We start from the raw sequence: 14015 nt of genomic DNA, 5'->3' as shown, positions 1-14015 counted from the left end.
AAAGTATTCTGGGGGTAGGTCAAGCATTCTGATGTTATACCAAATTTTTTCCAAAATTTTCTATAGAAATAAAATTTTGCCAAAATTTTCTATAGAAATAAAATTTTGACAAAATTTTATATGGAAATAAATTTGGACAAAATTTTCTATAGAAATAAAATTTTGAAAAAACTTTCTATAGAAAAAAAATTTGGATTAAATTTTCTATAGAAATAAAATTTTGACAAGATTTTTATAGAAATAATATTTACACAAAACTTTCAATAGAAATAAAATGTTGACAAAATTTTCTATAGAAATAAAATTTTGACAAAATTTTCTATAGAAATAAAATTTTGACAAAATTTTCTATAGAAATAAAATTTTGACAAAATTTTCTATAGAAATAAAACTTTGAAAAAATTATCTATAGAAATAAAATTTTGACAAAATTTTCTATAAAAATACATTTTTTACAGAATTTTCTATAAAAATAAAATTTTTACAAAATTTTTTATAGAAACAAAATTTTGACAAAATTTTCTATAAAAATATAACTTTCACAAAATTTTTTATAAAAATAAAATTTTGACAAAATTTTCTATAAAAATAAAATTTTTACAAAATTTTCTATAGAAACAAAATTTTGACAATATTTCCTATAGAAATAAAATTTGGACAAAAATTCTTATAGAAATAATATTTTTACAACATTTTCTATAAAAATAAAATTTTTACAAAATTTTCTATAGAAATAAAATTTTGACAAAATTTTCTATAGAAATAATATTTTGACAAAATTTTCTATAAAAATAAAATTTTTACAAAATTTTCTATAGAAACAAAATTTTGACAAAATTTTCTATAGGAATAAAATTTTGACAACATTTTCTATACGAATAAAATTTTGATAAAATTATCTATAGAAATAAAATTTTGACAAAATTTTCTATAAAAATATAATTTTGACAAAATTTTTTATAAAAATAAAATTTGGACAAAATTTTCTATAAAAATAAAATTTTGACAAAATTTTCTATAGGAAAAAAATTTGGATTAACTTTTCTATAGAAATAAAATTTTGATAAAATTTTCTATAAAAATAAAATTTCTACAAAATTTTCTATAGAAACAAAATTTTGACAATATTTCCTATAGAAATAAAATTTGGACAAAAATTTTTATAGAAATAATATTTTGACAAAATTTTCTATAAAAATAAAATTTTTACAAAATTTTCTATAGAAACAAAATTTTGACAAAATTTTCTATAAAATAAAATTTTGACAAAATTTTCTATAGAAATAAAATTTTGATAAAATTTTCTATAGAAATAAAATTTTGACAAAATTTTCTCTAGGAATTAAATTTTGACAAAATTTTCTATAAAATAAAATTTTGACAAAATTTTCTATAGAAATAAAATTTTGATAAAATTTTCTATAGAAATAAAATTTTGACAAAATTTTGTATAGAAATAAAATTTTGACAAAATTTTCTCTATAAATTAAATTTTGACAAAATTTTGTATAGAAATAAAATTTTGACAAAATTTTCTGTAGAAATAAAATTTTGCCAACATTTTCTATAGAAATAAAATTTTGACAACATTTTTTGTAGAAATAAAATTTTGGCAAACTTTTATGTAGGAAAAAAATTTTGACAAAATTTTCTGTAGAAGATTTTTTTGTTTGGTAGAATTTTCTTAACATTTCGGTAGATTATTTTTGGCTCGTGTGGCAATCGTGTCTACAACTCCATTGCTGATTCCTTCGAATCTACAGTTCCATCAATGAGTTCTGTGTAGCTACAATTCTACTCAAGATTTTGTTTAAAATTGCAGTTCCCCCCTGAAATCTAGAGATCTACAGTCCTATCAATGAGTTCAACAGTTCTACCACAGATTTTTTGTTTAAATTTACAGTTCCACCACATCCATCTTCGGATCTACAGTTTCTCCATAGCTGAGTTTTTCCGATCTACAGCTCCACAGCAGTGTTCTTCCGAACTACAATTCCATTAATGACTTTTACGGATCTACAGTTCCACTTCCGTGTTCTTTGAATTTACAGTACAACCACTGAGTTTTCTAGATCCGCAGTTGCATCTATGATTTCTTCGGATCTACGGTTCCATTAATGACTTCTGCGGATGCACAGTTCCATCACAGAGTTTTTAGACTACATGGTTCCATCAATGAGTTCTGAGGATATACAGTTCTACCACCGGACCTTCGGATCTACGACTGAATTCTTCGAATCGGCAGTTCCATCAATAAGTTCTGTGGAACTACAGTTCCATTCCAGAATTCTTTGAAACTACAATTCCAACACTGAGTTATTCAGGTCTACGACTTCATTGCTGATTTCTTAGGATCTACATTGCCATGAATGAGTTCTACATTTCTACCACAGAATTGTATGCATTTAGTACCACATCCATCTTCGCAGCTACTGTTTCGTCAATAAGTTCTATGGATTCACAGTTCCATCGCAGAGTTGTTTGAAGCTACAGTTCCATCAATGAGTTCTACGATCCTACAGTTCTACTACTGAGTTATTCGGACCTACAGTCCCATCACTGATCCAGGACTCCATCGCTGATATCTTCGAATCTACAGTTCTACCACAGACTTCCTAGGATCTACCATTCCATCGCTGAGCTTTTCCGATCTACAGCTACAACGCAGAGTTCTTCGGAGCGAAAGTTTCATCAATGAGTTCTAGGGATCCACAGTTCCATCGTAGAGTTTTTTGCAGCTACAGTTTCACCACTGAGTTAATCGGACCTACAGTTCCACCACTTCAGATCTATGACCCCATCGGCGATTTCTTCGAATCTGCAGTCCTACCACAGATTTCTTCGGATCTACCATTCCATCGCTGAGTTTTTCCGATATACGGCTACACCGCATACGTCATCTGATCTACCATTCCATCGCTGAGTTTTTGCGATATACGGCTACACCGCAGACGTCATCTGATCTACCATTCCATCGCTGAGACTTTCCGATGTGCAACTGCACTGCAGAGTTCTTCGGAGTTAAAGCTTCATAAATGAGTTCTAGGGATCCACAGTTCCACTTCAACCACCTGACCGACTTCTTCGGACCTATGAGTCCATCGCTAAGTTCTTTTAATCTTCCATGATTATATGATTCGGATGAACTGTGGAAGACTTCTTCGAGTCTACAGTAACTCCGCTCCGGTCTATAGTTGCATCACCACCATGTTCTATGGATCTCGAGTTCCTCCAAGGAGTTGTTTGAATCTACAGTTTCATCAATGAGTTCTTTGAATCGCCATCACTGTGTTCTTCGCATCTGAAGTTCCCATGAGTACTCATCAGATTACAGATCCGAAGTTGATGCCGAATCACGGAAGAACTCCACACTACATCCATATCAACGAAGAGGTGGCCACAGTTCTCATATTAGATTCGAACCATATTACAAAGAGATTGTGATATTTAATTTGAAGAACAGTTTACACCGAAGCAGAAAAGAGACCAACACCTATGTTATTGGACCGAAAGATCTAGTGAGTCGTTAAAAATATCTTGGAGACGACTTAGCGTGGTTCCTGGCGCTAAATAGACGGTGGACAATGATTCAATACCACAAATAGTATCCTCAAGTAAATAAGGAATTTGAAAACTAAACGATTCTCTCACCACCAAGGATTGTAATCAGAATCAAAAAAAATCAAATTTTTCAAAATTTGGAAACATGGACTTTTTGAAATTTTGGAAGAGTTGACTTATGGACTTTTTGAAAATTTGGACTTGTCCATTTTTTGACAACTGTGTATCCCTACTTCACGACCTTCTCTTTTCCAATTACTTCAAATCCCTTATTTGAATGCGGGGATTGCCATACTTATCACCGAATAATCATTTCTGAAATATTAATCAAATATTTGTCGATGCATTTTTTCATATTTTATTAAATTGTGGGAGGAATCACTTTTGTTATCACATCCATTAAAATGGCTTTGAAATCTCAAATTTGCTTGCAATGTTGCATTGAACAATGTTTCAGCCAAACAACCAACCAACCAATCTCCCTATACACTCAGCCAGACATTCCCCTTGGAAACTGGGTTAAATTTAATCATATTTTTTTCCCGCCAGTCTATAAGCATAACAATGCACCACATTGCAGCTGGATTCTAACCGAGTGATTACTGGGCATTGGGGCAGGTCCAAACCAACTTTGTTGTATTGTGTGATAGTGCTGATGGCAATACTTGTCGTTTGACGGCTGAAGTCATATGGAAACAAAATTGAAATATTGACCAATTCATACAATAAACAGATTATGTACATAAATTTAGATGCATTAGTTCTTGGAATATTGGCCAAGTGAGTTATGGAGGGAATTTTAGCTTCAATTAAGATACAACAACAAAACAAAATGGATTGAAATGTCTTTACTCTGTAATGTCAGTTGAAGTACAGGAATTGAATGGGAAACGTCAAAGTGTGAATTGACATAGATGACAACCAGCACTACTTTGCAATGGTCCTATAAACAGTCTTCTGCTCTTCTTAGAAAATGAAATTTCAAAAAAGATGGGTTGCTAGAATAATTTCGCATATTTACAGTCAGGGACATGTAACTCGAAGACCTTGTTTCTACAGCGGAATGGACCGACGACTTGAAAAGGCTGTCGAATTTGACCCCGAGAATATTGGGGTAATTTATGGTCTGAATCGTTTCGCCATCTACACCGCGTACTTCTGCCGTCCGTATAGTAAATAGAGTGGCGGAGGATTTGGTGGCGGTTAGCCTCAAATTTCTAGCAGTGAAATAACTGGTAAGATCACCAAGGTAGACGTCGCAGATGTTATCAACATTGGGCCCGCATGCCATGATTGTACAGTCGTCTGCGTATGATACAATCTCGACGCCGTCAGGAGGAGGTGAAATAGAGGATAGGTAAGAGTTAAAAAGTGCTGGATATATCATCCCAGTCTGGGCAACTCCTTGTTTCATTCTACGGGGTCTTGACTTCCTTTCCCTAAATTCCACGTACAACTGGATCCCGCACAGATCATTAGTAACCCAAAGCTTGGTTTCTGTCGGTATGGACGTGTTCTCTATGTCCTCGAATAGTCTGGCTTGTTTGACCATATGTTATAGAATGCCTTCAAGACGTCAAGCGCCATTAATACCGTCCTGTGACTTGGATAGGGCTGATTTAGTCCCCTATTTATACTGAAATGACATGCAAAGCCGTGGTCGTACTATGTTCTGTGCGGAAAATATGTTGATGATCGGCAGCTGGAAAATTCTCCACAAGGTTGAGGAGGAATAGTGCCTCATTTGTCTTGGCTACTGGCGAGAGAAGGAAAATCGGTTTGTACGATTGACCCTTACTCGAATATTTGCCTGGTTGCAGTAGTGGATTCGCCCTACCCATATTCCAGACATCGGGTATAATGGACGATTCCAAGCACAAATTGAGGAGTCTAGTCAAATACTCAACTCCCAGTATTCCCAGATTCTTAAGCATTAGCATAGAGATTTCTTCGGGGCCCAGGGCTTTGGATGGTTTTACGCTCTTGATGATATCGGTATCTTCGGCTGTAGTAAATTGTGGTGTATTGTCGGCTCTGAGACCATGGATGTGACGAATGACTGTCCTTTTCGCTCTATCACTCTTGGGATGCCCGACAAATTGTCGGTTGACAAATATCGAGCGCCTCTTCCGATCACCCACTGTCAAGTCGCCAAATCCCATTATCCCTAGTAGCGGGGGTTCGAGAGGGCTCAAACTGTCGACCCCACTTTACATGGTCCTGTGCCTATGTTACATTTCTTCAGATGTTCTAACCATGTGTTCTGCTTGTGCTAGCCGAATATCTTACTAATCTAAAACAGGACGGCCTTATTTACATGATTGGTGCAATGAAAACAACGGCCACCGCAGCTCTAGAGGTACTGATGGGAGTCTGCCCATTTGATCTGCATATCAGGAAAACAGCGGTGAAGATCCTAATGAGGCTGAAGAGCCTGGACTCGCTCGGAAACCCGGAATACAGACACACGGAACTCGTTGCTTCAGTTGGGCGAGATATTAGAACAGAGTTTATGGCGACTCAGCATACATTTTGGAGACCTGCATATTTATACGAACGGTTCGAAAGTGAAGGAAGACACTGGCAGTGGTATTTACTGGAAGAGGGAGCCACCGTGGTGCAATGGTTAACATTCCCGCCTTGCATACACAAGGTCGTGGGTTGGATTCCTGCTTCGACCAAACACCAAAAAGTTTTTCAGCGGTGGATTATCCCACCTCAGTAATTCTGGTGACATTTCTGAGGGTTTCAAAGCTTTTCTAGGTGGTTTCACTGCAATGTGGAACGCCGTTCGGACTCGGCTATAAAAAGAAGGTACCTCGTCATTGAGCTTAACATGGAATCGGGCAGCACTCAGTGATAAGAGAGAAGTTCACCAATGTGGTATCACAATGGATTGAATAGTCTAAGTGAGCTTGACACATCGGGCTGCCACCTAACCTAACCTAACCTACTGCGAAGAGTTGCGGATTAGGGATTCATACAAAATGGATGGCATCTTTCAGGCGTAGGTATTTGCCATTGCGAAAGCTGCGGAACTGTTGATGAAGCAGATATTCAGAAGCAATTTCAGCTTTTTCATCGACAGCTCGACACGAAAAAAGGCCTTAGGAAATCCGAACATAACGTCGAAGGTAGTCAGCCGCTGTCGTAGAGAACATAGAGCTCTGACTGAACAGCATAATATTAATCTGCGCTGGGTTAGGTACCCATTATGGAATAATGGGTAATGAGGTGGCGGATATATACTATCTTTATATACTTACAGAGTCAATGTCAGATCTGATGACCTATGGCTTACTCTGCGACCTGCGAGCAAACCACGACACGACTGATAGGGGACGACAAGAGCCGTAAGAACTCTGATTTTCTGATGACGACTCACAGCATTGATAGGGATCATAACAGGACACAACACACTTGGAAAACACATGGTAAGGATTGTCTTAATGACAGACGATATATGTAGATGGTGTCTGGACCCAGAGGCAACCGAAGACTCCTACCATTTTCTGTGCCAGTGTCCAGCATTATCCTTTAGAAGAAACAAGATACTGGGCTCCTTTTTCTTTCAGGATATAATGAATGTACGGAACAGCAATCTGAAGGATATACTTGCCTTCGTCAAGGTCTCGGGATGGAAGACCCACAAAACACTTTCTTTGAAACTCGCACGAACACTCGAATGCGATTGATAAAGAGGATGGAAAACAACTATGAGGAAATGGATCAATGGATCAACATGATCTAAGTGGGAATCAACCCCTTTTGCTACGGGCTGGTTTCATCCTCTACAACCTAACCTAACCTCTTACCAATCTCCAGATTCAGTTCCATGATTCTAGGATCAACAGGGTTAGCACGACGCCGTTTTGGTGTTTTGAGAAATGAGAATCTCACCACCTATAGTATCACAATGAACTTGATGGCTAAGTGATGTAGGAAAAACAGACTGTCACTATCACCTTACCTAGCCCTAATCTAAACCACATTCCAGTTGATATCATCTAAGGTTTCCCAATGCAATTATTTAGTTTGAAATAATTTCAAATTTCCCTTTTACTTAGGAACTCTTCAATGGTAACAGATAATTATTTTATTAAGTAATCTTTCCTAGAAGTTCCCCACTCCATTCCACGCGCATCAGTTTTGCCCCTTCATGTCACGGTGACACCACTTCAACACATTGGTGGCGACAACGAATGTGTCACTTGGTATAACTAAAAACATACAAGCAAGCAGCAATAACCTTCACCCACTTAGTTAATGATCCCTTTCTTTATTTTGTCTCATAATTTTCACAAAGTGGAAGCCGCCACAACAGGCCTACATTATTGTGGAAGGAAGTTACACCAGATAGTTTGGTACCCCCTGCTCCACTCTAGATGATGTTTGTCATACAACATCAAAGGTAGAGGTTGGCTGACATCCACATTGTTATGGAAATCCCATACCATGGATCATTGATTGAACGCTCCCTGGCATGCTGGCATGCATTACAGTGGCTCTGGTCTGAACTCTTCATTGGATAATAATGACAAGTTGTTAACCATTGTGTTTTGTTGGGCGGGGGCATTAAGGGGATTTGAGGGATTACTTACTAAGGGGGATTGTCAGCCATACGGACGGACGGACGGACAGACATAAAACATGAAATTTAACCTTGATACACTGTGTTTGCGATCAATGCTTTTATTGGCATTTAAACGCCAATTGACTCTTCTTACATGTATGAGAGATATGGAGTGAAAAAAAGGCCCCCCCAAATTGAATATCAATACCACAATTGATGATGGTAGGCTCTCAATCAATGATCCATAACCAAAACGCTTTAGCTAAATTTGGAAAAATCAGAACAACCAAAAAACTATGTTGAAATGAAGTAGCGAAATGTTCTCATAGGACCACACCTATGATACACGACGGTATCCATCGCTAAAATGACAATGACTATGAATTTCAAATTATGGTGAATAGTTAACAGGCCCATCGGTCCATTAGAACCTCGACATAGCGAAACTAATGATGAATGTTGAAATTCTCAACATGTGAGTCATTTTATGAGAGAATGTCATTTTCCATCAATTTAGGAAATTTCAAATTAACAACTATTGAATTAATTGAGGAGATTTTTTTGAAAAGTAAATCGAAGGTAGTTTCTTGGCTATCCAACGGTGAATAAGAAATAATTCGGTTGAAATTCATATATTCGGGGGCATACATACTGGTTATTGAAAATCGGTTTGAGTGTGGCGCAATAAAACGTTGTAATGATACTGGTAGCGCAGTCATATGCAATGGTGGTGGCCCAAGAACAAAAACAACACAAATAAGGTTAGACAGGGAAGAGCTAAGGAATTGCTTCGCTTTCACGAAAGTGGTTTTCTCCAATGAGATGTCATTCCAAATTGAGCACTTTGTGAACGCAGAAAGTAATCGGATTTTCTAACCAAAGAGGTCATCTTTAAAATTTAAACCTTCGATAAAAATTTTTATAAAATTTCTTATAGAAATAAAATTTTGACAAAATTTCTTTTTGAAATAATAAACTTGACAAAATTTTCAAAAAATAAAATTTTGACAATTTTTTTTTTTTAGAAATAAAATTTTGACAAAGTTTTCTATAGAAATATGATTTTGACAAAATATTCTATAGAAAAAAAATTGACAACATTTTCTATAGAAATAAAATGTAGACCAAATTTTCTATAGAAATAAAATTTTTGACAAAATTTTCTATAGAAATAAAATTTTTAACAAAATTTTTTATAGAAATAAAATGTTGACCAAATTTTCTATAGATATAAAATTTTGACAAAATTTTCTATAGAAATACAATTTTGACAAAATTTTTCTATAAAAATAAAATTTTGAAAAAAAAAAATTTAAAGAAATAAAATGTTGACAAAATTTTCTATAGAAATAAAATATTTACAAAATTTTCTACAGAAATAAAATTTTGACAAAAATTTTTTTTAAATAAAATTTTGAAAACAAATTTATAGAAATAAAATTTTGACACAATTTTCTACAGAAATAAAATTTTGACAAAATTTTCTATAGAAATAAAATTTTTAACAAAATTTTCTATAGAAATAAAATGTTGACCAAATTTTCTATAGAAATAAAATTTTAACAAAATTTTTAGAAAATTCTCTATAGGAATAAAATTTTGACAATATTATCTATAGAAATAAAATCTCGACAACATTTTCTATAGAAATAAAATTTTGACAAAATTTTCTACAGAAATAAAATTTTGACAAAATTTTCCATTGAAATAAAATTTTGTCAAAATTTTCTATAGAAATATAATTTTGACAAAATTTTCTATAGATATAAAGTTTTGACAAAATTTTCTATAGAAATAAAAGTTTGACACAATTTTTCTATAAAAATAAAATTTTGAGAAAAATTTTATAGAAATAAAATTTTGACACAATTTTCGATAGAAATAAACTTTTGACAAAAAATTTCTTATAGAAATAAAATTTTGACACAATTTTTCTATAAAAATAAAATTTTGAAAAAAATTTTATAGAAATGAAATGTTGACAAAATTTTCGATAGAAATAAAATTTTGACAAAATTTTCTATAGAAATAAAATGATCACAAAATTTTCTATAGAAATAAAATTTTAATAAAATTTTCTATAGAAATAAAATTTTGACAAAATTTTCTATAGAAAAAAAATTTTCACAAAATGTTCTATAGAAATAACATGTTCACAAAATTTTCTATAGAAATAAAATGTTGATCAAATTTTTTTAGATAGAAAACTTTGAAAAAATTTCTTAAAGAAATAAAATTTTAACAATATTTTTATAGAAATAAATTTTGACATAATTTCTTATTGAAATAAAATCTTGACAAAATTTTCAATAGTAATAAAATTGTGACAAAATTTTTTAAAGAAATAAAATGTTGACATAATTTTCTATAGAAATAAAATGTTCAATAGAAATAAAATTTTGACAAAATTTCATTTAGAAATAAAATCTTGACAAAATTTCTTATAGAAATAAAAATTTGACAAAATTTTCTGTAGCAACAATATTTTAACAAAATTTTAAGAAAATGTTCTATGGAAATAAAATTTTGACAAAATTTCTTATAGAAATAAAATTTTGACATAATTTTCTATAGAAACAAAATGTTGACAAATTTTTCTGTAGAAATCAAATTTTGACAAAATTTTCTGTAGAAATAAAATTTGAAAAAAAATGTTCTATAGAAATAAAATGTTGACAAAATTTTGTATAGATATAACATCTTGCGAAATTTTCTTTAGAAATAAAGTTTTGACAACATTTGCCATAGAAATAGAATTTTGACAAAATTTTTAATCACAATAAATATTTGACAAAATTTTCTATAGAAGTAAAATCTTACAAAATTTCTAATAGAAATACAATCTTGACAAAATTTTCTATAGAAATAAAATTTTTGACAAAATGTTCTATAGAAATAAAATCTTACAAAATTTCCTACAGAAATAAAATTTTGACAACATTTTTCTATAGAAATAAAATGTTGACCAAATTTTTTTAGAAAAAAAAATTTGACAAAATTTCTTACGGAAATAAAATTTTGAAAAAAATTTTCTATAGAAAAAAATGTGTTGACAAAATTTTCTATTGAAATAAAATTTTACAAAATTTCTTACAGAAATAAAAATTTTGACCACATTTTTTAGAATTTAAATTTTGACAAAATTTTCTTTAGAAATAAAATCTTGACAAAATTTCTTATAGAAATAAAATTTTGAAAAAAATTTTATAGAAATAACATTTTGACAAAATTTTCCATAGAAATAAAATTTTAACAAAATTTTTCACAGAATCAAAATGTTGACAAAATTTCTTGTAGAAATAAAATTTTGACAAACTTTTCGATAGAAAGAAAATTTTGACAAAATTTTCCATAGAAATAAAATTTTGACAAAAATTTTTATAGAAATAAAAGTTTTCACAAATTTTTCTATATAAATAAAATTTTAACAAAATGTTCTATAGAAATAAAATTTTGGCTAAATTTTCTATAGAAATTAAATTTTGACAAACTTTTCTATACAAATAAAATTTTGACAAAATTTTCTATAGAAATAACATTTTAAACAAATTTTTCTATAGAAATAAAATTTTGAAATTTTACTTAAATCAAAAATGGTTTTCTTTATTTATTTTATGGAAAAATTGTGATACTTCAAAGACTTATGACTTTATGGAAGAGACGCAAATTTCAAAGTTTCGTGTTCTAAACAATTTTTAAAGCAAAGATTGTGAACTGTCTTCTAATTAAAATTTCTTTATTTTTCGTTATTTTGTCGCCAATAATGTGAAAATTGCATGTCTTGAAATTAGGTAAATTTTTTTTTTTTTGTGTGTATGGTGGAGAGTATAAATTATATTGAATATTTTCGGGATTGGAACAAAAACATACTATTTTGTGTGTAGGTTTTTACTACGTATTTACTAAAAACTTACTCTGATTTTTTCTGCTGTACTTCTGTCCGACCATGTTAAGCCAGAAAATGCTAGAATAATTAGGAATATGCTGAAATAAAGAAAAGTAAAGAAAACAAATGAATTCAAACGTTAAAATTTATATAAATCTAAAATTTCCCCAATGTGAAAATTGGCTTTGGGATAATAATTGTCGTTTTTTTTTGTATTTCTTATAAAGCATCGTGGAAATTAAGAATAAAGAGAAAACACTCAAAAAAGTGAAAATATAGATTAATTTTGTAAAAATTGTAACTAAAACATAAATATTTCCATGAAGTTAAATAAAATAAAATAAAATAAAATCAAATCAAATCAAATCAAATCAAATCAAATCAAATAAAATAAAACAAAATAAAATAAAAGAAAATAAACTAAACTAAAATTATATAAAATAAAATAAAATAATATAAAATAAAATAAAAAAAATAAATTAACTTAATTTGATTCCAATTTATTTGAACTCATATTAGGTTACATTTAATTGAAATTAAATTAAAAATGTGATTTAGAATTTAAAAAAAAAATAAATACATTTCATTAGAAACAAAATATTTTTTAATAATATTATCACATATAAAAATTTTACACAATCGTCAATTTCAATGTTTTTTTCCAAACCATTCATCTTCAAATATCCGTTTCTCGTTAAGACCCTAATAGCATTGTTTGTCATTAGCCTCAAATTCTAATAGAAAAAAATGCCATCTCATTATGAGCCTAGACCAAAAAAACAAAACCCCAAGAGATACAGATTCCGATAATTCATGGATGCTCAACTAGGCGTTACACATCATTACAATCGATCTGTTAGCCATAACAAAGATCTTTCAACATAGTGGGGGTAATGTTCCGTGCTAGGAAAAATTGAAACATTTCTGATGGCGGCGACATCTCATCATCACACCAGAGTGCACCATTCTGAAGCTAGCATCTGATTATGATGATGATGATGATCTTCATGAACGAGGCGCTTAAATATTTTTATACATCTCTCTCAGTTCATGGAATTACTACATCCAGATGTTGGCCTATGGTCTTAGGATGTAGCCTATATGGCAGAGGCATGAGTGAGTGCTTGCTTTTCTTTATAGATCTCCATGTAGATTTGCATTGAACTCACACTTTTTTCCTATGCTGGCACATGCGTTGTGCCATTACAAAATTGAGTTGTCTTTGTGACCAATGTGATGAAATGTGAGTTTTTGACGCTTCTACGTTAGCTATAAAATATGGAAAATTATTACAGGGATCATTTGACACAACGAGATTGAAAGAAACATTTCTGCTATGTTGATCATACCGCCAGGGTAAAACAAGGCATAATTTATGGCTGTTTTCCTCTCAACTTCAGAGTGTAATGAGCAATGTAAGTAGTGGTGCCGCTTGGTTGCTAATAATGAGGTACTGCATTAGCGAGCCGTAATGTGCCGCGTATTGTGGCATAAGATAAATCCCCCCAATCGCCATCCATATGGGTAAATATCATAAGTGAGACGGTTCTTGTTCATCAAATTCGAAAGTCATGGATAAATGAATTATAAATATGACATAAGAGTGAATTACTTTTAGAATAACCATAACCACTACTGCATATAACGAAGGAACAAATAAAACAAATTCGTTTATAACTATTTGTTGTTAAAGCAAAATAGCTTATTACAGGTGCAACTCTGTTGAATTTACTAAGTCGCTATAATGGAGGGAACTTGTCTGACCCTTGTCAAGATTTTAGTTCCAAAGACAGTTTTGTTAAAAATTTATTTCATTAAAAAATTTTGCCAAAATTTTATTCCTATAGAAAATTTTGTCCAAATTTTATTTCTATAGAAAATTTTGTCAAAATTTTATTTCTTTAGAAAATTTTCCCAAAAACTTATTTCTATAAAAAAAATCTACTCTTGTAGTTTAGTCAATGTATGGTTTTAAGCTGAAATAAAAAAACGACA

At 31.3% G+C, this 14015-nt stretch overlaps 1 protein-coding gene across 1 annotated transcript in view; it reads right to left on the bottom strand.

Moving 5' to 3' along the window:
* The window catches only part of loh (thrombospondin type 1 domain containing lonely heart), a 270439-nt gene that overhangs the window by 148878 nt on the left and 107546 nt on the right, over positions 1–14015 (bottom strand). The window contains exon 3 of the mRNA XM_075293524.1: positions 12049–12118. Within this exon, the coding sequence (XP_075149639.1) occupies positions 12049–12118 (70 nt within the window). The remainder of the gene's footprint in view (positions 1–12048; positions 12119–14015) is intronic.

This window comes from Haematobia irritans, chromosome 2, assembly GCF_050003625.1.
Source record: "Haematobia irritans isolate KBUSLIRL chromosome 2, ASM5000362v1, whole genome shotgun sequence".
NCBI lineage: Eukaryota > Metazoa > Arthropoda > Insecta > Diptera > Muscidae > Haematobia > Haematobia irritans.
The sequence above is the reverse complement of the archived record's forward strand: the minus strand, read 5'-3'. Positions and strand labels throughout refer to the sequence as shown.